The following is a 24,834-nucleotide window of genomic DNA, read 5'->3' on the forward strand; positions in this document are numbered from 1 at the left end:
TACAAAAAGTGTTCAATTTGCTTTTAAACTTTTCTCGCAAGTACAAAACAAGTTTTTTTAGACATGTCTGTACAAAACATAAAAGAAATGTCTGTACAAAACAACTACCTTGTACTGTTAGCAAATTAAAGCACGTGTGTACATGTGCCCAGTGAATACAACGAAACGGAACGGGACGAAAATAGTGAGCGTGATTTCTTGAGTGGGCCGACCCACTTTCTTCCACACATCAGTTTCTTTGGGCTTCTGCCGCTTCTGCCACAGTACCGAGAGGAGAGAGCAGAGAGGGGCGAGATGGGTAGCCTCCGCCGCCAGCACCCACGCCCACGGTCGTCGTCGGCGGCGCCCCTGGATGATGACAACCTGCTCTCCGAGATCCTCCTACGCCTCCCCCCGCAGCCGTCCTCCCTCCCCCGCGCTTCCGCCGTCTGCAGGCGCTGGCGTCTCCTCATCTCCGACCCCGGCTTCTGCCGCCGCTTCCGCCTCCACCACCGCCGCAACCCTCCCCTCCTCGGCGTCCTCCACCACGGTTTGGACTGCGATCTCTCCTTGGTATCTACCGTGGAGGCCCCCAATCGCTTCCCGGCGGGGGGCTTGTCTCTGAGGCTCGACGACTTCTTCGTGCCCATCGGATGTCGCCATGGCCTTGTGCTCGTGTTTCTCTCGCTCGATTCTTGGAGAGAGATCCTGATGTGGGATCCCATCACCGCAGGGCAGCACCGGATCCTCTTGCCCCCTGGGTTTATGACGCGCGGGGGGAAGGGCATGATCAATGGGGCCGTGCTTCGGGCCGCCGGAGACGCCGACGACTTCCAGGTGGTCGTGGTGATGGCAGACAAAGGCAGACCACACAGGCGAGCTTTCTTGTGTGTTTACTCTTCAAAGACCGGCCTATGGGGTGAGCTCGTATCAACACTACTTCCATCTATGAGTCTGACTGATGTTGTTTGCACGGGCATGCCCGCTGTGCTGGCTGGGAATTCGCTTTACTGGTTGCTTGTTGGAAAGATTTCTGTAATTCTCGAGTTTGATATGGAGAAACAGAGCCTAGCCTTGATACAGGTGCCAGTGCATATGCTTGAACAGCGGTGTCCCCTAAACTGGATCATGCGGGCAGAGGGTGGTGGCCTTGGTTTACTCTTCGAGACAGACTGCAGCTTCCAATTATGGAAGAGGAACACAGATTCTAATGATGCTTTTTCATGGGTACTTGGAAGAACTATCGAACTGGAGAAGCTAACTTTCCTGAATTCAGAGAAGAAAGACATGAGCATACTAGCGCTCGCCGAGGAAAACAATGTGATGTTAATGAGGAAAGGTGGCGTCGTCTTTATGGTCCATCTTGACTCATTGCAGTTCAAGAAACTTCTTGAAGACGACAACGTTACTTATTATGAGCCATTCGAAAGTGTCTACACCACAGGTAATAGCATGCCTTCATACCTATTCATTATAACAAACTCAAATTACTTTTTGATAATTGGTTGACGGCATACGATTCACATCCTTTCATGCTAAGTTAACAATGTTAAGTAGCATCTTATCACGTGTTTCTTTTGCTGCTTGATGACCTCTTCAACATACAACAAAACCAATTATTTGTTCAATAATTCACCGAAGAAAATATTTCACACCATGTCGTGGTAAGCCAACAATTTTCACTAGTGTCATATCACTTGTTTCTTTTTCTGCTTGATGACCTCTTCAACATGTGGTGATATTGTTCTGTTCAGATGATGTTTGAGTCGCCGTGTTTGGTCATCTGGGTGTTATCTATTAGTGGTATCTAATATACTCTGTGTTCTGTAGCCAGACTGTGGGCTGTAATTTGTCTACTGTTAGCTGAATTTATGTAATTTTCTAGGTTCTAGTCAGAGCTAGTAATGTGCCTTTATCAGTTTATCATGTAAATATCTTCTGATAAAACAATAAATAGCAAGATTGGCAAATTCTTTGTAGAATAACTGAACTAAATAAATAACTAAATATCCCTTTCTGTTGCCAGATGCGAGAATCATCTAGTGTAAGTGTTAGAGCGTAGCGATAGTATGCCTTTTTTTTTCTCAAGGTGAGATCACAGCAGTTTGAAGATCACTACATGAGAACTAGCTTGAACAAACTAAGATCTCAAATAACCCACGAAAGAAAGAAAAAAAACTAAGATGTCAAATTGGTATCTCAATTGGTAGGTTTGGAAGCTTAAGAGTAGTTATATTCTTTCTTTCGGCATAGTTATGTCTGCTGATCTTGCTAGTAATCTTAAATTCATAATAACCACTTTGTTGTAAACTTATGGATATAAATTGTTCATTTTATTGTCCCGCGCTTCTGCTGTTCACATGGAAAGTCTATTTGTACCACGTTAAATTAGTAAATGGGCTTAATTTATTTCCACCTTTTTAGGCATATTTTACATTAAAGTATAATATATATCATGATCATTTATGTTGCTAGGACATTTTTATTACAAGTATAGTTTATCAATATCCAATATGGTGTGGAACAATCTTAAGAATAGCTCTAAATGACTTCTCTATTCTGACCAGTTAATAGTCTGTGAATGTACATTCTTTATCTCTACAATATTAATGAGTATATGTTATTTTGTGAATATTCAATAAATTTGACAGTATGTTTGCTTTGTTTAACTATTACTTAGTACTATATCAAAATAGAGTTATTTTCCTCAAATTAAGAGTTGTGTTGTATAAGTATCTTGTTGAGGTGTCCTCGTTTCTATTTGACTTTTCCTTGGAATGCCCTTGGGTCGTGTGCTTAGCATTTGGAGGTTACTCTCCCTTTTCTAGTTAATTGATGTTGAGCTTGTAATCCTTTGCCCGTTAGGATAGTTTGTTTTTCAGTTAGCTCAATAACCGGCTCTGTCTCGTGTGCATGTACACGCAGAAGCTGTCTTTGCTTTCAGTTAGTAGCTAGCTAGATTAGTGCGGCCGTTGTGAGCGCATGGGATGGCATGCAGCGTAGGACTCGGCCCGCACTCACCTCGCACACGACGGGCGACGTGGGATGGCACGTCCGGTAGGCTCGGCAGCGTGGAGGTTTTTCTGTTTCTTAGTTGATGTACAAATAATCTGGAGATTAAGGAGAAAAGCTGCAGACTGTGCGCAGCACAAAAACTCCTGTGTCTTCGTCTACCTCTGGTTCTCCTCACGATAGTGATCTAGGCCTCGTCGGTGTTCTAGGTTCCAACAAGTGGTATCAGAGCCGCGTTGTTCCTCGGTGACCATGGCCGGCTCGACCTCTCCAGCGAACTCGGCAGCGGCGCGCACTGCGGCCCACCATGGCGACGGCAGCGGCAGCGGTGGCGCGCGCTCGCCGACCCCCGATCGCGGTCGTAGCCGCGGTCGCAGCTGCACCCGCCAGTACGGCAAGGAGGTCGTCGTCCACGAGCGCACGGTCCAGGAGCGCCTTGTCCCGAGCGGCACCACGGTGTGGCCGATGCTCACGCCGACAAACTACTTCGAGTGGTCTATGCTGATGCAGATCAACATGGAGGCAAACTTGATGTGGGACGCGGTGGAAGGAAACCCGTCGAGCGTCCCCAACGACAAGTCGGCGCTGGCGGCCATCCTACGATCCATTCCGCCGGAGATGGTGGGCACGATCGTGGTGAAGAAGACCGCGAAGGAGGCATGGGATACGATCAAAACCATGCGGATGGGAGTCACGCGCGTGCGAGAGGCCACGGCGCAACGGCTGCGCTCCGAGTTCGAGGGGATCACGTTCCGCGACGGCGAGACGCTCGACGCGTTCGGCATGCGGATCACCTCGCTCGTCAACAATCTGCGCTCGCTCGGCGACACCATGGACAAGGTGAGAGTGGTACAGAAGTTCCTACGCGTCGTCCCGCCTCGCTACATGCAGATCGCCCTCGCCATCGAGACGATGCTCGACCTCAACACGCTCTCAGTTGAGGAGCTCGTCGGCCGTCTGCGCTCCGCGGAGGAGCGCTATCTCACCAACGATCAAGGTGGAGGCAGCGGCCCCAGCTCCTGATGACGGAGGCGCAGTGGAACGCGCGCAAGAACCAGCGCGTCCAAGGCCAGGGCGGCAGCCAGAGCGACGGCCATGGTGGCTCCGGCGGGCCAGGCGGGTCCGGTGGACAAGGCGGCGGCTCGAATCGTCGTCGCGACAAGCCTCGTCGGGGTGGCGGTCAGGGCGGCGGCGGAAACGGCGGCCGCGACGGCGCGCCGAACGGGGAACGCGACATGTCTCAGGTGAAGTGCTACAACTGCAACAAACCTGGGCATTTCTCGAAGCATTGCACCGAGCCGCGTCGTGAACGCAAGGATCAGGCGAACCTTGCGGTCGCGGGCAACCAGGACGACGAGGCGACACTTCTGCTCGCCACGGTCACCGCGCTCACTGTCACCACCGAGCGCCCGGTTGAGCGGGTTCTTGTCAACGAAGAACGCTCCCAGGCGCGCGCTGCACAGGAAGGCGGCAACTGCGACACCTCCTGGTATTTGGACACCGGGGCAAGCAACCACATGTCCGGTCGCGGCGATATCTTCTCCGAGCTCGACGTGGGAGCGCGGGGGACTGTGAAGCTCGGCGACGGGTCCAGTGTGCAGATCGAGGGGAGAGGAACGATCCTCTTCGAGTGTCGCAGCGGTGAACATCTGACGCTCTCTGAGGTATATTACATACCACGTCTGTGCAGCAATATTTTGAGCATTGGTCAGATGGATGAGCTCGGCTGCGAGACGGTGATCCACGACGGGGTCCTTCGCCTCCGGAATCCGGACGGGCGGCTCCTCGCTCGCGTGGCGCGCAACGCCGGGCGGCTCTACGTCCTCTCGCTGGCACTGACGAAGCCGGTGTGCCTGCTGGCGAGCGGCGACGATATGGCGTGGCTGTGGCACTCGCGCTACAGCCATCTGAACTTCAGGGCGCTGCGCGATCTCGCGCGCCTGGAGATGGCAAACGGCGTCCCCCTCGTCGACCGCGTCGACCAGTACTGCGATGGATGCGCATTGGGGAAGCAGCACCGGCTCCCGTTCCCGCAGGCCTCGGCGTATCGCGCGGAGCACGCGCTCGAGCTCGTCCACACGGACCTCTGCGGTCCGATCAAGCCGGCGACGACCGGAGGTAATCGGTATTTCCTGCTGGTTGTTGATGATCACTCACGTTACATGTGGCTGGAGGTGATCAAATCCAAAGACGAGGCATTTCAACGTTTCAAGAAGATCAAGGCCCTTGCAGAGGCTGAATCTGGACGCCGGCTCATGGTTTTCCGCTCTGATCGGGGTGGCGAGTTCAACTCCACTGAATTCCGTCTGTACTGCGAGGATGGAGGGATCAAGCACTGCACCACCGCGCCATACACGCCACAGCAAAACGGCGTGGTCGAGAGGCGCAACCAGACCGTGGTGGAGATGGCGCGGTGTCTGCTCAAGAGCATGGCCGTGCCCGCCATGTTCTGGGGCTACGCGGTCAAGACCGCGGTGTACCTGCTCAATCGATCTCCCACGTGCAGCGTCGACGGGCAGACGCCGTACGAAGCGTGGCACAAGAAGAAGCCGGCGGTTCATCACCTGCGCACCTTCGGGTGCACCGCACACGTCAAGCGGATTGGCCCCGGCATCGATAAACTGGCCGATCACTCGACGCCGATGATTTTCATCGGGTACGTTGAAGGAGCCAAGGCGTATAGGGTGTTTGATCCAGCCACGAACAAGGTGCACGTCACGCGCGATGTCGTTTTTGAAGAACGGAGGAAGTGGGACTGGAGGCCGGCCCCAGGTGCTGCGGCGACCCCCATGGACGAACACTTTGTGGTCGTCTACAGCGACGAACAGAGCGTCGATGTGCAGTCTGCCTCGTCGAGCTCAGACGGGTCGTCCACGGCATCCTCTTCATCGAGCTCTTCCGCACCGGGGGGCTGTCCGCCTACACCAACAACGCCAGCGCGTTCTCCAGCCCCAGATGACGACGGCTGGGCTACACCGCCCAGTGACGACTGGGAACGGCACGACCTCGACCATACGCCAACACGCTACCGCAAGATGACACATGTACTGGCCGAGGTGGAAGCAGCGAGAGAAGACCAAGTCGGCCTCTGTCTCATTGCTGCTGAAGAGCCCGCTGGGGTGGATGAAGCGCTGGAGGAGGCGTGTTGGATGCGCGCCATGAACGCCGAGCTGGTCGCAATCCGCGAGAACAAGACCTGGGAGCTGCCGCGCTCCCGCCCGGGCACCGTGCGATAGGGCTCAAATGGGTCTTCAAGGTCAAGAGGGATGCCGCCGGCAAGATCGTGAAGCACAAGGCGCGCTTGGTGGCAAAGGGCTACTCGCGGCGGCAGGGCGTGGACTACGATGAAGTGTTCGCGCCGGTGGCTCGCATGGAAACAGTACGGCTGCTGCTGGCTTTGGCGGCGCGGCAAGGGTGACAAGTCCATCACATGGACGTCAAGTCGGCATTCTTGAACGGCGACCTGATCGAGGAGGTCTACGTGCACCAGCCGCCGGGTTTCGTCATCGCCGGCAAGGAGGGAAAGGTACTGCGTCTTCGGAAGGCCCTGTACGGCCTGAAACAGGCGCCCCGAGCGTGGTACGCCAAGCTTGACGCGTCGCTCGCGTCGCTCGGTTTCGAGCGCAGCCCCCTCGAGCATGCGGTGTACAGGAGGAGCACCGGCGCGGGGACACTGCTGGTCGGCGTGTACGTGGACGATCTGATCATCACCGGCAGCAGCATCGACGACATCAAGGCGTTCAAGGAGCAGATGCGCAGTGTGTTCGACATGAGCGATCTCGGACTCCTAAGCTATTATCTTGGAATCGAGGTACGTCAGAAAGACGGAGAGATCACTCTCTGTCTGAGCGCCTACGGCATGAAGATCCTCGAAGCTGCTGGGATGAGGGGGTGCAACGCTAGCGACACTCCGATGCAGAATCGTCTCCAGCTGTCCAAGACTGGCGCCGGCGACGCCGTGGATGCCACACGGTTCAGGAGCGTGGTCGGCAGCCTTCGATACCTCTGCAACACTCGACCCGACATCACCTACGCCGTCGGCATCGTCAGCAGGTATCTGGAGGCGCCTGCAGAAACGCATTGGAATGCGGTGAAGCAGATTCTCCGTTATGTTAGCGGGACCTTGGAGTACGGTTGCTGCTACAAGCGGGGAAGTAATTCAGCGCCGGAGGTGATCGGCTACAGCGACAGTGATCACGCCGGCAACGTTGATGATCGCCGGAGCACGACTGGTGTGGTATTCTTCCTCGACTCCAGCGCCATCACGTGGATATCTCAGAAGCAAAAGGTCGTCGCCATCTCGTCTTGCGAAGCTGAGTACATGGCGGCGGCATCCGCAGCATGCCAGGGCGTGTGGCTGTGCAGGCTCCTTGGTGAGCTCACCGGCGACGCACCAACGACGGCGAAGCTGCGCGTCGACAACAAGTCGGCGATCGAGCTCAGCAAGAACCCAGTGCATCACGAAAGAAGTAAGCACATTGACATACGATATCATTTCATTCGTGAATGCATTGAAGATGGCAAGGTGGATGTCGACCATGTTGGCACTGACGGACAACTTGCCGATGTTCTCACCAAGGCGCTGGGTAGAATCAAGTTCATTGAGCTGCGACAGAAGCTCGGCGTCGTTAAGGTGGTCTCTGGGCATAAGGATTAGGGGGTGAATTGTTGAGCTTGTAATCCTTTGCCCGTTAGGATAGTTTGTTTTTCAGTTAGCTCAATAACCGGCTCTGTCTCGTGTGCATGTACACGCAGAAGCTGTCTTTACTTTCAGTTAGTAGCTAGCTAGATTAGTGCGGCCGTTGTGAGCGCATGGGATGGCATGCAGCGTAGGACTCGGCCCGCACTCACCTCGCGCACGACGGGCGACGTGAGATGGCACGTCCGGTAGGCTCGGCAGCGTGGAGGTTTTTCTGTTTCTTAGTGGATGTACAAATAATCTGGAGATTAAGGAGAAAAGCTGCAGACTGTGCGCAGCACAAAAACTCCTGTGTCTTCGTCTACCTCTGGTTCTCCTCACGATAGTGATCTAGGCCTCGTCGGTGTTCTAGGTTCCAACAATTGATAGCTTATACTGATTGCATCGTTGTGTCGTTATGTAGGGAGTTAAGAAATATGGAAGCCTCGGTTGTATCATCACATCATAATGGTAGGTCAGGGTGCAAGGGTGCGCAGCAGGACGTGTGCACGGCCTACCCCTCGTATGACCTTAAGCGGCAGCCTTTTATGTCGCTGGATGCCTGTTTAACCCAATTGGAAGTTACTTATCCCACATTTCTCAATTTGAGTCACCGGATAGTGTTGTGCATGGATGTTCTGATCAGGCTAAGCATGCATATGTGATTCTATCGCATGTAAGGTAGCACCGTCGCGGGGGGGGGGGGGGGGGGGGGGGGGGGGGGGGGGCGTGAGGGAAACTAGGACCGGGGGGGGGGGGGGGGGGGGGGGGCGTGAGGGAAACTAGGACCGCTGTTGAATCGTTTGTATTCTTGCGGCAGCTCAAATCGTTCTTTCTTCATAATGACCGGGACGTGTCAACATAGTGGCACATTTACACATTATGTGTCCCATTATGCCATAGTACAGACACTAGTACTCGCCTGAGTGGAGCAGTCACAGTGCCTGCACCAGATCTAGAACCGACGATCCATGGCCATGATGAACACACTAGGACGGGAATAGAGTCACAGGACTTTTATTCCGTGTGACGTTGCCTCCACTGTCGAGCCACCATATATGATCAAGATGGCATGACCAGATTTGTCATAAAAACTGATTTCATCGCCGATAACATTTTATACTTTTACTATCATATTATCAAGTAGTTTGGAAGTATTAATTTTGGTCACACGCAGAGTCAAATAAGTACAGTACTTTTCAACCAAAGAAATATCAATTGAAGAAATATCAATTAATAAGATGATGGATGATCCCCTACTGCATGGGTTTATGAAACTCGACTTGTGTGATTATCTCGCTACTTCATGACCCCCTCATGTGCCCACTGTTCTTTTAGCCTCTACTTAGATCAGGTGTAGCCAAGAACTGCTAATATTAGAGGTTGAAGGTGTGCTTTGTCTGTTTCACATGTTGGTTTTGTCTAATGATGAGGTGATTCAACTTTGAAGCTTTTGGCATAATTTCCACAGTGGTGAAGCTAACGTTTACTGATTGAGAGTAACTCCAACAGCTTTTCGTGTATGAATAGTACAAAATTGCTTGATTGATGATCTTGCTTGCTTTGCAGGTATCTAGAGCTACATTCTAATGGCTGGGAGACAGAAATGAGTTGCTGGGTGTAGGTTCTTTCATTTTGTATGCTCGACGTGGGCTCTCTATGTAACATGCAAGGATCAGCTATGAGGTGGACCTGTACCTCCCGTCTTTATCAGATTCTTGTGGACTTTCATCAACTGGCATGAAGATTGAAGGCACATTACCTCACTACCGGAAAACGGGCATACGCCGACGGCCAAACCTATGCCTATGGCTGCCGTCGGCCTAGTTTGAGATATGCCGACAGCCCAGTCCTGGCCGTCGGCTTACACTGGCCGTCGGATTACGTGGATCTATGCCGACGGCCGCCGTCGGCACAGAACGGCCGTCGACCTAGCCGCAGACATGCCGACAGCAGCCGTCGGCATAAATCAGCCGTCGGTATAACTGTGGGCCCGGCGACCCCGCCCGTGACTAGCGGCTAACGCCGTTAAACCTATGCCGACGGTCGGGACGGGCGGCCGTCGGCATATCTCCGCATGCCACGTCACCGATCCGCGGCGTAGGTATGCCGACGGCAGCCGTCGGCATATCTGCCACGTCACCGATCCGCGGCACGGCGCCCACCAGAACCCTGCCGTATCTATGGCATAGCTATTTTTTACATACTTTTTTTGCATATGTTTTAATGCTTTTTACATGCGTTTTTTTGCATATGTTTTTATGCTTTTTAAAAAATATGTTTTCATGCTTTTTTATGTATTATATGAATATATATGCAGTTTGTAATTTTTTCCATAGATTATGAATATATATATATAGTTTGTATTTTTTTCGAGCACATTAATAATATGTTGTCATGTTCTTTTGAATATAGGTCCTTAAATTTTATTAAATTCAAAAACAGCTATGCGACAGAAGTTGAGTGGCGGATGCAAACGCCCGGCACCCGTCTCCGGAGTGTGACCCCCTCACGTCCGCGGTGTGCCCCCCTCACGGACGGCGCCGCCGCCAGCATCTAGAGGGCGGAAACAGCCGCATCGGGTCTATACGGAGGGGACGTTGCTCTCAAGTGTTTCTATGGGATGACCTACCACAACCGGGTGGTGTGGTGGCATGTTCGAAGAGGCGGCACGCATCTCCGGGGCGTGGCCCCCCTAACGGACGGCGCCGTCGCCGGCACCTAGAGGGGGAAAACGGACGCATCGGGTCTACACGGAGGGGATGTAGTGCGGATGTGCTAACAAGATTCCAACGTTTTCTAGTGCGGATGTGCTTGCTCAGCTGAAAGCTCTTAAGCCTACCGGTGAAGGGAAAGGCAAAGGCAAAGGCAAAGGCAAAGGAAAAGGAAAAGCCACAAGCGAAGACGAGGGCGAGGGCAAAGGAAAAGGTAAAGGTAAAGGGAATTTTTTTTGAAGGATATGGTGAGACGCACAACTGGACTCACATTACCCCCTTCACGCAGCTTCCCTATTTTAAGGACCTCAAACTTCCATACAACATAGACGTGATGCACACCGAAAAGAATGTCGCAGCATCCCTTTTTCGCACGATCCTCAACATTCCTGCTAAGACAAAGGATAATGTTAATGCTAGAGTTGATCAACAGAATATTTGTGATAGACCACGTCTACACATGCAGCATCCCATAGGCAGTCGAAAATCTTGGTTCAAGCCAGATGCTGACTTCGTACTTAAAAAGGATCATAAGATGGAGGCATTCAAGTGGCTGAAACACGTCGTGAAGTTCACTGATGGTTATGCGTCAAATATAAGTAAGGGGGTCAATCTTTCAACGGGCAGAGTGACCGGGCTCAAGAGTCATGACTATCATGTATGGATTGAGCGGATTATGCCGGTGATGGTTCGGGGCTATGTTCCCGAGCGTGTCTGGCGTGTGCTTGCGGAGTTAAGCCATTTCTTCCGCACGCTTTGTGCTAAAGAAGTATGTCCTGAGAAGATAAAAGAAATGCATAAGAAGGCGCCGGAGTTGATATGCAAGCTAGAGAAGATCTTCCCACCAGGCTTCTTTACTCCGATGACACATCTCATTTTGCACCTCGCGAACGAGGTATTGTTGGGGGGCCCTGTGCAGAATCGTTGGCAGTACGGCCCTGAGAGACAGAACAAGCATCTGAGACAGAAATGTGGAAACAAAGCTAAGATTGAAGCTTCCATAGCTGAGGCAGTTATCCTAGAGGAGGTGGCAGACCTCAGGACAGCCTACTATCCGGACCATGTTCCCACGTTGCACAATAAGGTGTCTTGATACAATACAGAAGAACCCAAGTATAAACCCAAGTTGCCTCTATTCATCGGGCATGGTGGTAGGGCTGGATGCTCGAAACCTTATCTCATGCCACGAGATGAGTGGGAGGATGTCATGTTCTATATCTTGCACAACATCAAGGAAGTTGAGGATGAGTGGATGAGGTAATACCTTTGCACCATTCTTTTAGTCAATTCGTTATGTTCACTCTGCCTAGTTCTTATACCGCTTTTCTTATTGTAGTCGATTCGTTGAAGAAGAATGGATGGGAATGCTGCCTCCTACTGAAGCGGAGGCACTTGCTCTTCTCCGAAAGGGTGTTGATGGAAGGAAAAATTTCGTTGCGTGGTTCATGGAGAAAGTAATTTTTCACAATTCCCTATTACCTATTTCAATTAAACTCATGCACCCTATAATTTCAATTAAACTCATGCACCCTATAATTTCAATTAATCTTGTAGGGAAATGATCCGACCGAATCAATGAATGAAGAATTGAGATGGGTTTCCATGGGTTTTGACCCTGTCGTCATGACATGCCAAAAGTATGATGTGAATGGGTATCGCTTCCATACAAAGGAGCACCAGAACAGTCGGCCTGATCCCAAAACCATAAATACTGGAGTCTTCACTGAAGGAGATAATAAAGTAGATTACTATGGAAGGGTAGGAAAAATATACGAGCTTACATTCAAACGTGGTCGCGAACACCTAAGTCTCACTATGTTCAAATGCCGATGGTTCGACCCCAAAAAGGGTCTGAGACATACGCCTTCTGTTGGTTTAGTTGAAGTTAAACCATCAACCGTCTATGCCGGAGCTGATCTCTTTATCGCCGCTACCCAGGCCACACAAGTATATTATCTGCCTTACCCATGCCAGAAAGAGTACCTAAAGGGTTGGGAAGTTGTGTTCAAGGTGTCGCCGCATGGTAAGCTACCGGACCCGAACGATGATGATTACTACAACATAAACCCCATGACATACGAGGGAGTGTTCTATCAAGAGGAACACGATGACGTGGTCCGAAACAACCAGGATGATGACTTGGGTTATGTGGATCTGGACCCAAATGACGACGACGCACGGATTGATGGTGAGGCAGTTGTGAATCAAAGAGACATAATTATGCTTGAAAAGTTAAATGAAGACGCTGACGATGAGGAAGAGCCTCCACCTCCGTCAGACAACAAAGAAGATATGCGTGATAGTGATGATGAGACCGGTCCACAAATAGATTACAATAGTGATGATTCATATGGGTTCTAGAAAATGTAAGTTCTTTTAATGATCATTACAATAGTATGCTTAATGTGCTCTTCTGCTATTAATGTTTTTCCTGTATGCTTGTTTAACTGATATCCTTACTAATTGTTTATTCTCTTCTCAATGCAGGTTTGCTAATCATGGGCAAGTCCAGCAGCACCAGTTTCCTCAGTAAATTCAAAGGACTTACTCAGAGTGGACGAGCCCACAAGGTTCCCTCCCGACTACGCGAGGACGACACCTCACAGGGAGGTGGAGGGGTCGGGGGAGGAGACCCTAGAGGAGGAGGCGGTGGGGGGAGAGCCCCTAGAGGAGGAGGAGGTGGGGGATAGGCAGCCGGGGCAAAAAACTTCGGGCCGTGTCCAAAATAGGAGGGTCTTCTTTGATGCCCTCCTATACAGAGGCACCTTCTGAGTCTGAGGAGGAGGAGTATGTTCCTGATGGCGAGGAGGAGGAGGGTGAGGAGGAGGAGGGCGGGGAGGAGGAGGCCGAGGAGGAGGGTGAGGAGGAGGGCGAGGAGGGTGGAGGGGAGGTTGATCCCGAGTTGTGGGGTGACTTGCCACCGGGTGCTCCGCAGGGGTGGCTGCGTGGTAATGCCGGACTACCTACACCACCTTCTATCGAGGAGCACAAGTGGCTCATTGAACCTGTGGGGACAGAGTAAGTGCGTCTCAATCATATTTTCAACACATGACAACATTTTCTTATTGTACACATGGCAAACATTTGATTCTCTTGCAGAAACTGGATCCTTCGCGGAAAGGGCCGTAAACCGAACGGCCTTATTACTGTACTGTTGAAGGAGTTTTGGCCTGGCCTATTCTGCCCGCGGCTAGACAGGGACCCGCAGCTGCGGGTTTTGGCCACGAGCTGGGCCCACTACGAGGCTTGCAGCAACGCGGAGTACGGGACAACCGCTAAGGCCGTGATCACCAAATTTTGGGTAAGTTCTCTTCTGAATCACTTGTCTTCAGTTTCGTTCATAGTTTATCATTGAATCACTCAACTCATGCCTTGTTTGCTTCTGGTTTATGTATGATTGCAGCAACTCTATAGAGTTCTTGACGAGCACAAGGCCAGAGCCGACGTGGTCTTGCTTGCGGCTGCGAAGAAGAAAGCTCGTCAGTTGCAGTACGAGGTGCGCTGGGTTGCCGTCTCGCAGTATTACCACTACTACCTGCACCAAAAGATGACCAAAACTCAAGCACAGAAGCTACGACTTACCTTGAACAGGGAGCAGTTCATGATGGTAACTATTACTAACTTTTCATTGTTTCAAGCAGTCAACTATATGTTTCGTGCTCACATGTCATGCTTCCAAAATTTGCATAGGTTGTTCCTCGTTGGTGCTATGGAAGGCATGACGGATGGGCGAGTTTGGTGGATAGGTGGCTCGGCGCCGATGCAGAGTTTACTGCCAAGAGCATCAAGGCCCGGGCTAACCGTGGAGTCGACGGGACACACGGCCAAGGAAACAGGAACCACTGGGGCTTCAAGCCCATGAAGGTATATCTATGTGCATGATGCATTTTTGTTCTTCTTTACCGTCATGTTCTTATCTATGGCTAACTTCTGTTTGACGTTGTAGGAGGACAAGTTGAAGAGGCCGCTCTCAGACATGGAGTCGCGGAAGCTGGCCCGCGAGCGGAGTCATCGCAAGGAGGGCGAGAGCCAGTACTACAGCAAGACCGAGGAGCACCTGGGGTCTTACACTCATCACTATCAGGAGTTGCATCCGGATGTTCCTGTTGCTGTGGTCGCCCAATCTCAGATCGACGACACGGCGGTGGTGGCCATCCAGGGGAAGAAGAATGGTCGGTATCCGTGTTTCGATGGCTTGATCACTCCTTCGATCTCGTACACACAGCTTCGGGCTACCAACCCGAGCCAGTTAGAGAGTACGGGGCGTTCACAGACTCCCTTAGCCCGCCAGCATGCTGTAAGTACTTCCTCTTTATCTTTTTCTATCTAGCATTCTCGGTTTATTTTCAGCATTGCTCACTTAGAAACAACCTAAATTATGTAGGCATATAAGGAGTTTGTCGAGCATAGGAATCTCGAGGTGTGGGAGTACTTGAAACGAGTGAAGGCAAACGATGATTACAACCGTCAGATGATGACGGTTAGTTTTGCCCTCTTAAAACCAAGCTAAATTTTTGCACTTTCATTCCTTCTGATCTTCTAGTTTGCTTGTTTAACTAACATTCAGGCTATGTTGGCGTCTTGGAGTAACCGCACGGATCCACCACAAATGGGACCCCCACCACCACCTGCGGGAGAACCCCCACACGTGCCCACGTTCGATGAATGGGTGGCACTAGGCAGTGATGGTCCGGTTAGTACATTTGCCTAACTACTGGCAAACTAGTTCTCGTTCATTCAACACTATCATATCATATTTACCGTTAGAATCTTTTCTGAAACATGTAGGGGACCGGTGGCTCGACTACTGCTCCGTCGACCCCAGTCACTCCGATCTGGCAGAGTGATGGTGGTCGCGGTGGCGGTTTTGGCGGAGGTGGTCTTGGTGGTGGTGGTTTTGGCGGAGGTGGTCTTGCTTGATGTCGATGATGATTCCGTGCATGTGGCCGTCGTGCCATGCCTTTCATGTTGCTACTTTTATGATGTTCCATGTCTTGCACTACTTTTATGTTCATGAACTTCCGCCGGTGATGATCTTTAGATGATGATGATGAACTTGACTATGTTTAGATGATGATGATGAACTTGAGTATGTTTAGATGATGAACTGTTATATTTCTGCATAATTCCATATTATTCTGCTTTGAAATGCTGTCAAATGAATTGAAAAAGAGAAAACAGGGAAAAAAAACAACTATGCCTACCGCAAAGCCGTCGGCATATATAAGCCCAGGAGTTACCAGGGCTTGCCACGTGGCAGATCTATGCCTACGGCAATGTCGTCGGCATAGATTTTCATCTATGCCGACGGCTTTGCCGTAGGCATAGCCCTACCGCCAAGAGAAACCAGGGAAAGACGCGTGGCAGTGCTATGCCTACGGCTTTGCCGTAGGCATAGCACTGCCATCAGGAGCACCACGGGACGCCACGTGGCAGTGGTACGCCGACGGCTAGGCCGTCGGCATAGATTTCTACCTATGCCGACGACCAAGCCGTCAGCGTACCACTGCCACGTGGCGTCCCATGACTCGTCAGCGCTTTTGACGGCGCCGTCCGTTGCCATTAGACGAAAAAACACTGCCGACGGCTGACCCCGGCCGTCGGCATAGGCCCTACGCCGACGGCTATACTACGCCGACGGTCTGACAAGACTAGCTGACGATATCTATGCCGACGGGTCTATGCCGACGGCAGCCGTAGGCATAGATCTATGCCGACGGCAAAGGACCTATGCCAACGGCCCCTGGCCGTAGGCATAGACCGCGAGTCCGGTAGTCTTGGTTCGACAAATTAGCACTCAGCTTGTGGTTTATTTATTTGGCTTTATACTTTTCAAGCAAGCTGTTTTGCTTGCATTTTTAGTATGTGCTCATGTGTGCATGCGTATGATTATCCATGCTACATCAGGCGTCACCGCGTCAGGCTGGACGGAACGAGCGGGCTGGGACCGCTCGTGGGCTCGTGGCCCGTTAAGTACCGGACCGTACGGTCCAGGACTCCAGGACCGGCGGAAAAACTGGTTGGTCTGGGCTGGCATTTTCGGCCCGAAAATATCTCGGTCCGGTTCGGTCTTTAACCGAGCCGCTCGGTCGGACCGAGAAGGCGCAGTCACCGCCGGCGCCGTTCCTCGTCGTTGCGGCCATCGGCAGCCCCTGGGCGAACCACCATGTCCTTGAGCTTCCTCTCTTCATCCTTCCTCTTCACCCCATGCGCCGTAGCCTCTTGCTGCCGCTTGCCATTGTTGCCGCTTGCCATTGTTGTCATGCGTGCACTGCCGCCGATCTGGAGTTCTCGAGTCTCGACGATGGCCTCTACTCAAAGAATACGTAGGAACGGGAATTGCGGCCTTGCCATCCCACGTCCACGAGCTGAAATCATGCCATCCCACGACCTCCCACAACGGCCTCATCTAACTAACCTGAAACTAAAGATAAGAGGTGGATATGCACACGTTGCATGGCGCGTTATTTCAGCACAGCATGCACACCGGCCAGGCGGCCATCAGCTACCCAGGTAGGCGAACGCCTCGCTGGTGCCACCAGGAAGAACTGGGGCACGATCCCGAATGCTCTGAAGGTGACGCCGCCGCTGCTGTTCCAGGCGTCCCTGCGTTTTTTCTCCATGAGAGCGTAGACTGTCAGTTCAGAAAATTCAGTTTCCTCACCTTCAGAAAATTCAGTTCGTCAGTTTCGTCAAAGTTTCAGCTGTCAGTTAATTTCTCGTGCACGTCGGCGCTCGTGCACATCGTCCACTTCGTCAATTCACTCGCGCAGGTAGTGTTGAGTTAAACTTTGTCGTACTGAACCTGTCACTTAGGGCATGTACAATGGTTGACAAGACAGTCTTATCTTAAGTCTTGCATGTAATTTAGAGATGACAAAAAAAAAAATATCTACAATGGGTTATATCTTAGCCTTATCTTCAATAACTAGCAATTCCTTAAAACTTGGTGAGACAAATCGTGGTAAGAGATCATCTCTTGTCTTATCTTAAATAAGAGAAGACAAACCTTTTCTTACGAGTTCTCTCTCCTCCACCTCATAATTTATCCTACGTGGCACTCCTAAGATAGCACCATTGTACATGCCCTTAGTTTTTTCAGTGCGAGAAGCACGCTAGTCCGTGTTGCAGCTGAATAGGCAGTTGTGTTTAACGTTAACCATGAAGAGATTGACCACGATGTGTCTGTGGGATGGCACGGTTATATCGAATCATGGGTGATCAGTTTGTTACGAGCTGAATAAAAGGAATAGCAGAAAATACGCAAACAGTAGTGCGTCGCAGAATCCTCTACACTTAATGCGTTCATGCGTGTCTTCGTTTGTGTGTTGACTAGTAAGCATGTACTTGTAACACACGTCTCGACTATAAAACATAAATATTTCTTTCATAATTCAAATTTAAATCATAAAAACGTGTTGATTGTTTCATGAACCAATGTGCCCCTTATCCAAATAGGGCGATCGCAGTCAGCAATCGGAACGTGCACGCCGTTGGATTTACCTGACTATCCTTGCTTCAGTACTCTACAGCACCACTTGTTGTGCCACTCCACATGTTGTTGTCACCGGTCCTAATTCCTACACTCACATAATCACTTGTTATTCAGGGCATAAAGTTGTCATTGTATCCACGATTGAATTAAATTTGAGGTATAATATTTCCAATCATCTTCAATCTTATTGTCAATGAGCACCGGAAATGTTAACGCTGTTGTACCCTGCAGTACATAGCTTCATGTAGCAAGACGTAAAATGTTGACATTGTTCTCGATGGATTTGCTAATAAAATTTAACATTCAAGTAGGTATAAGCGTGTAAGCCACGCGGAACCATTCTTTGAGGCAATCAACATTGCTTCAAAGCAAAAAAAATTGACAAATGAAAGAACACATCAACGTAGAACCATGACAGGTTATCTCTGTATAATAATACTGACAAACTTCGTAAACACGTAAGAAAAAAGTACAGTCATGAACCATGGTGCATATATATAGCAATGTCTGAATTAAGATGATGAGCATTACAACAAGGGGAGATCATTGACCTTAAATCTCTTACATATGAACATGTCTTCTCTAAATGTAAGCCATGGCTGAGAAGCAAGCCGGATCCGGATATTCAGTAACTAAAGCCAGAAACTTATCCACCTCTTCATATTTAAACAACATATTTCTTCTAAATGTAGGCCATGGCTGACAAGCAAGCCGGATCTGGATATTCAGTAACTAAAGCCAGAAACTTATCCACCTCTTCATATTTAAACAACATATTTCTATAAGATGATATGAAAGAAATTGATGAGAACAATAGTACATTTCTTCTTACTGCAGATCAACACCCAACCAATATACAGCAACACATGCACATATAAGAGATCCAATTCTTGATGATAGGTTCATGCATAAAGCAAGAAAATTTGCAGAATATACCAGAATCTTATTAAGTGATCCTAATTCCATGTGAAGTTGCCTAGGAAAAACATCAGCGAAGGATCAAGGTATACAACAAACAACAGTAATATATATAGTGCTTGACGGTAAAAAATAATAAATGAATCCTAGTGGGTACAAGTATTTTGAATAATGAAGAATATTAAGAACTAACCATACACATGGTATGAAAGAAATTGATGAGAACAATAGTACATTTCCTCTTACCGCAAATCAACACCAACAAATCTACAGGAGCAAAGGCACATATAAGAGATCCAAATCTTAATGATAGGTTCATGCATAAAGCAAGAAAATTTGAGAATATACCAGAATCTTATTAACTGATCCTAATTCCATGTGAAGTTGCCTAGGAAAAATATCAGCGAAGGATCAAGGTGGACAACAAACAACAGTAATATATACTGCTTGAAGGTAAATAATAAAAAATGAAATCCTAGTGGGTACACACGTTTGGAATAATGAAGAAAATTAAGAACTAACCATATAAGAAATGTACAGCGACACCATAGTAATCATATTCGTAACACAGGGAAGAACTACCCTCCTAAAAACATGAAAGCACTGCGGTGTATCATACGACGAAAGCCGTTCAGGTTTAACTCAAAATACAGTACACATGGTAGAAACTGCTTAAGTCTGTAGCTTCAGTAAAAAATAGTTATTTTGGATCCCATGGCAACATCACACAGTTATCCTGAGAACGGCGGATACAGAATTGAAACCGATAGATAAAGGAAACAAAATCAATATTTATCAAAAAAAAGAAACACCTGGACAACTGGACTGGTTGAGAGTAGAGGCTTGAGAAGCTAGAGCATAGGAGTATTTTGCAGAGGAGTGGAAGAAAGTAATACTCAAAAATCATCTTCGCAATGCAGCGGCAGTTGTTTTGTGGACATTGTCCTGTTTGTGCATAATTATTGTCTATCAATCTAGGTGATATAGTCATTTCGTCAATTGCTCTAACGATGGAGCTGACAGTAATACTATCAATTAGTAGCACAAATGAAAATACCATTATCCCCAGGATTACTCTTACTCTTTGTTCCCCTGTAAGTGGAATTGGGGGAGTAAAATAACAGCAAAACTTTACCAGGATAACGAAGGCGAGGGTCTTCCTGGACCTTGTCTTGGACACGTCGGGGACATCGCACCCTCAGAGCGCGTGGGGGCAGGGCAGCGCACTGAGTCTTGGTTATCTACGACAGCGGCAGCTCGTTGAACCGCGTGGATGCACCGCAGCTCTTGCGCTTACCCGTGCATCAGTGGCGGAGGACTCCGAGTGGGGAGGGGACTTGGTTACGGAAGGGGCTCTCCAGGATCGATCTAGGGAACTGTTTCCTCTTCAACTTGAAAGTTAGCGAAATATCCTCTGAGGGCGCCAAAGGGATCATAGGGATGAACATTCTCTTTCCAGCATGTTGTCCACTAATGAAACCATGAAGTATGTTAGAAGATAAGGCCGAAATATGCTACAATCAACAACACTTGGAATGAACTCGCTATAGGTTCTTTTACTAAATCATGTAATTGAAGGAAACAAACTGCTTCAGAACACAAGTTATAAAAAACTGAAAAATTGATGATCGTAAATTTAGCTGCATGTTCCTACTCCATTTTGTAGAAGTATACATATTTATGAAATCACACTGGTCAACTATGCTGGTTTGTAGATTACATACCTGCTTTTGTTTGGTGGCAACACAAAAACTTAACAAGTCTATTTCTGATATCAATTTCAGTTCCATGCCCTCAACAACATTTTATAGGAAAATCACAACAACTTAAAGCCTAGGTGTATATGCACCACACTGACAGTGACCAACAAGATTATCAGCTAGAACAACGAAAGATATTTTTAAACACTAACAACATGAACAAAGATCATCCAGATCAAAAGGGAAGAACTGAGAGGGGGCGAGAAGAGGCTCACCACCAAGTTACGTCACTGGCAGTGGCAGCGAGGATAGCGGGAACAACTTGTCAATGAAGTGTGCTTCTCCTTCGCGCACACGAGCCTCTGCGCACACAAGCTGCAGGCCAGCCTCCACCTCTGAAATTGTCAAACTCCCAATAATCAAGACACTAACGTACAAGAAAAATAATACTTCAGAAGCAGAATCTTAATGATAGCCACAGCCATGTATTCATAGAACACACAATATTGTGTAAATATCAACAACTTGTGCACGAAACTTAACAGAATGCACCCATGATAATACATAAAACAATATCTTATCTAGAAACAATATTGTAGTTAAAATTGAATGGCAAACATAAAAAAATATGGTCATGTCAACCAGATCCATACATGGACAATTACCAGTGTAGTTCCTTGTGAGGGAAGAGGAATTTGAGTCACTTTTGCAGCTCGTATTTTGGTATTCTACTCGACTCTATAGGTTGTTTGCGCCTGGAATAGTAAGAAGAAAAAGAGATAATTTAGCACTTCAGCCACATACAATGGGAGGCTTGAATTTCAGAATTTAACACCATTATAACATTACGTAGTATGTACAACAGTATTAGCAACAACAACTACATAAATCAGTACAAAGGCCGTTGGATGTCTTCAGAAAACTTAGAATACAAGACAGAAGAAAGCAGTCTGACCATATGAGTATTATACAGCTGAATACATTTAACCTGGCCATGAGTCCATGACTGACTGGGTGATCATTTTATCCAACTGCTAAGCAAAACCAAAAGAGCCCTCCTGTCCATCATGCCACCTCTTCTCGAAAAAGAGAAGTGCTACCAACTTACTTTCTCCTAACATTTCATTTGATAATGGAGCTGGATTTGGCCGAAGCAAACAGCCACGCCTTACTTTACCAGTTACAGCTAATGAAAATCATGGTCATTCAGGAAAAAGAAACACAGTGGTCATAGTCGCCTGAGTTTCAGCATCGATAAGAAACATCATGGGAAAAATACTATAGGGAATTAGGGATTGAAACGGAGAGAGACGACATGGTCGCTACTTACCGATGGATGGAGCAGAACATTGCCGCGGAGATAGGGCGGAGGACGGAGCTGGTAGCAGGAAGGACGATGACGGCACGGAGGGGACCGGTGGCGATCTCGAACCGGCAGGGAACTGGCGGCGGAGGGCTCCGCGCCGCCGCGCCGCAGGCTCAGGCGTGGCCTCGTACGCCGGTGGTTGTCCCGCACGCGTCCACGTTCCTAACGGCGGCCGGCGGCGGCGGCTCCTGCGAGCCTCTCGCCGCGGAGGATGAGGGGCGGCGAAGGGCGCGGCGGGGCGGCTCCGGCGGCGGGGGCGGGGTCGGCGGGGCGGGCTCCCGCGGCTGGGGAGGCTCCCGGCGACCCGCGGCCGCTTCCCGTGGCTCCGGCGGCGCGAGGAGGCGGTGAAGGGCGCGGCTGCGGGAGGCGAACGGCGCGGGAGGAGGAGGAGGTCGTGCCGGAGAAGGAGGAGGTCATGCGGGCGGGCGGTTTTCTTTATTTTTTACTGCGGGGCAGATTAGCTATCGATCGACTGTGGCTTATTGCGTAGTTGATAGCTTTAAACACAGAATGATTAAAGACCATTAGATTTTGATGATGGATGGATATAATTGTTTGGATCTGTCCATCTCTTCTTTTTATAGTGGTAACAGATTCAGTGCTTGATCTAACACGTAGCCCACCTTGCTGCTGCATGCGTGCACATCAACACCGATGGCTGGCCGGTCCATTCGGTCCATTCAGTCTGGCCCGGGCTTCGTCGTCACCGGTCCGGTCCCTAAAAGTAGGACCGCTCGGTTGCTCGGTCTGGTCCGGTCCGGACCGCCGGCGGCCGGTCCAAACGATGGCTCGGTCAGGGACCGGACCGGACCGGACCGTGTCCACCCTAAATCAGGCGGTGAGATCTCGAGTCAGATTTCTGCTTATGTTCAATGACGTCTCATTATGTGTGTTTTTGTTTAATTTCTCTCTGCTTTGAAGTTGAGTAATTGGAATCCTAGTTCTGAGTAATGAATGTTGGGAGATGCTCATGTACTGTTTGCTAATGCATACATATTCTTTTTTTCTTTTTTGAGATGCTTTCTTTGTTTTTAATTTAAGGGTTTACTGTGATCAGGATAAGGATAGGAAAATCAAAGCCAAAGCGATATTACCCCAATCCCATATCTATTTGTGTTATAACAAGAGATGTTCAAAATTGTGTCGTAAGAGTACTGATTATCGCGGGTGATGCCTGTAAACCACATAAATATTGTTGACCAGCTGCCCTCTGTTCTATGAGATGGATTATCGGTTTTCCCCTTTTCAACGTAAGATCACATTTTCCCTTTCAGCATCAGTTTATATCAGTGTGTACATGTGGTAGTATTATTTGTCTGGAAAGACCAGGGATTTGTAGTCTGACCACACCACACTCCGATTATCACTTGGATTCTTTCTCCAAAGCACATCATGTGAAAATCTTGTTTTTGTGAAGCATTTTATGGCTTCCAAGCTAGAGTTCACCCCCAAATATTTTGTTTGAGTATCTTCTTTTTTTTGCAAATACACTTAGTAGCATATCATTTCATTGATAGAGTTTTTAGAAGATTACAGGGACGGTTTCCCAGGACGTACACTTAGCAGGCGTCCTGGAGAAACCAAAGTGAGCAGGAGAAGCGGGGGTGCTCAGCCTCGTAGTATCGTCCGTGAAGAAATCGACTACCGCTGCAATGGCAATTGCCAGGACAAAAGCGAACTATAGCAATCAAGTATTAACTCCTATGAACAAACTACCTCTAGAACACAGTTTCTATACCATGTACGTAGTTCTCACCGAGGAGAGAGCCTTTCACTAGGACGAACCCCTCCCGAGTGACCGAGTCGCTCCCATGGGCAGATCAGATCTGGGCCCGAGGCAGATTAGAGAGCTTGGTCTGGGTAGGTGAGGTGGGGTGCGGTCCGGGTTGTGCGTGCGGGTGGTGCTCTTGCCCTCCTCGCGGGTGCCGTGAGCGGCTGTGGTGGTCGTGATGCCGTTGCATTGCTGTGTGGATCGGCGCCGGTGGCCACAGACATGGCGTCATGCATGCTAGCTTGGGCCAGAGCCTAGGCGTCTTGGCGATGGCTGTCGGCAGTCATGGAGTCGTGCCCCCACCCCCCACCCCCGCGTGAATCCACCAGACTTGGCTGGAGACGCAGACGTGGGTGACTCCTACGGTGAAGGCGCCTATCCAGACTCGGTGACTGATGTCGGGCTAGGAGTAGGGGGCGTGCCTTTGCTCTTCCTACCAAGGCTGAGTGTGCTGTGAAGTGAGCGGCGGATGGTGTCTCGCGACAGGGATACCGGGGTGGCAGCCTCGAAGGGCGGTCTGACTGGTTTGCTTGTCGGCAGGCACCATTGCGGCGATGGTGGCTCTCCTTCATGGCCGTGTGGGTGGCCGGAGGTGTAGCGGTGGGTGGCTTGGGCGTGCTCTCCCCTGGGATGTCGCCCTGATCCAGATCTGGGGGTCTGACCACGTCGCGCTCGTCCTTGCAGCCTCGTGCTGGTGCGGGTGAGTTGCCGAGCGAAAGCTCCATGCCGTTGGCGCTGACGACGGTGACACCCATGGGTACCGCACTCTTCTTGAAGACGTCGGTTTGGTTCTTCTCTCCGTGCCAGGGCTCCGGGTGAAGACCTTTGTCCGTTGTGGACTCGGCAGCAGCGACACTCGGTGCCATTCTCCCTCCCTCTTGAGGGTGTTGCCGTGGAGCTTAGGTGTATTAGGTTATACCGTGGCGGTGTGTGTAGATCTTCATGTGTTCTATGTTGGTAGTATAGTCGCGTGTGTTCTGCGTGATCCGATTATCCCGGGATCGGCTTTGTAAGAGGGCGACCTTACCACCTTGTATCATTCGGCCGTTGTCTTTCTTCGGTTGTTTCTTTATTTATAAAGCGGGGCGAAAGTCTGTTTTGAGAGTTCTCACTGCATTCTGTCATTTCAAAGCGAAGTTTTCCAATAGAATACGAACCATTTGAAATTTGTTAGTGGGGTTACGACATGTAATGAAGTAAG

At 49.6% G+C, this 24,834-nt stretch overlaps 1 protein-coding gene and 1 long non-coding RNA gene across 3 annotated transcripts; one reads left to right on the forward strand and one right to left on the reverse strand.

Annotated features, from left to right (window-relative positions):
- Positions 1 to 254: 254 nt before the first annotated feature.
- On the forward strand, positions 255 to 1,488 carry LOC147963880 (putative F-box/kelch-repeat protein At1g15680). Its single transcript, XM_087528068.1, has one exon. The coding sequence runs from the start codon at positions 295 to 297 to the stop codon at positions 1,486 to 1,488; it is 1,194 nt and encodes a 397-aa protein (XP_087384194.1). The 5' UTR covers positions 255 to 294.
- Positions 1,489 to 17,727: 16,239 nt separating this feature from the next.
- LOC125517406 (uncharacterized) lies at positions 17,728 to 22,319 on the reverse strand. Of its 2 annotated transcripts, none has more exons than XR_007287584.2 (4): positions 21,827 to 22,319; positions 21,162 to 21,251; positions 20,772 to 20,891; positions 17,728 to 20,266 (listed from the first exon to the last, which is right to left on the reverse strand). It is a non-coding gene; the product is annotated as an uncharacterized LOC125517406 (long non-coding RNA). The 2 variants fall into 2 exon arrangements; XR_007287585.2 differs by having other exon boundaries at positions 21,150 to 21,251.
- Between the last annotated feature and the right edge of the window lie 2,515 nt (positions 22,320 to 24,834).

The sequence above is a fragment of the Triticum urartu genome, chromosome 6A (genome assembly GCF_056163025.1).
Source record: "Triticum urartu cultivar PI428250 chromosome 6A, HENAU_Tu73, whole genome shotgun sequence".
NCBI lineage: Eukaryota > Viridiplantae > Streptophyta > Magnoliopsida > Poales > Poaceae > Triticum > Triticum urartu.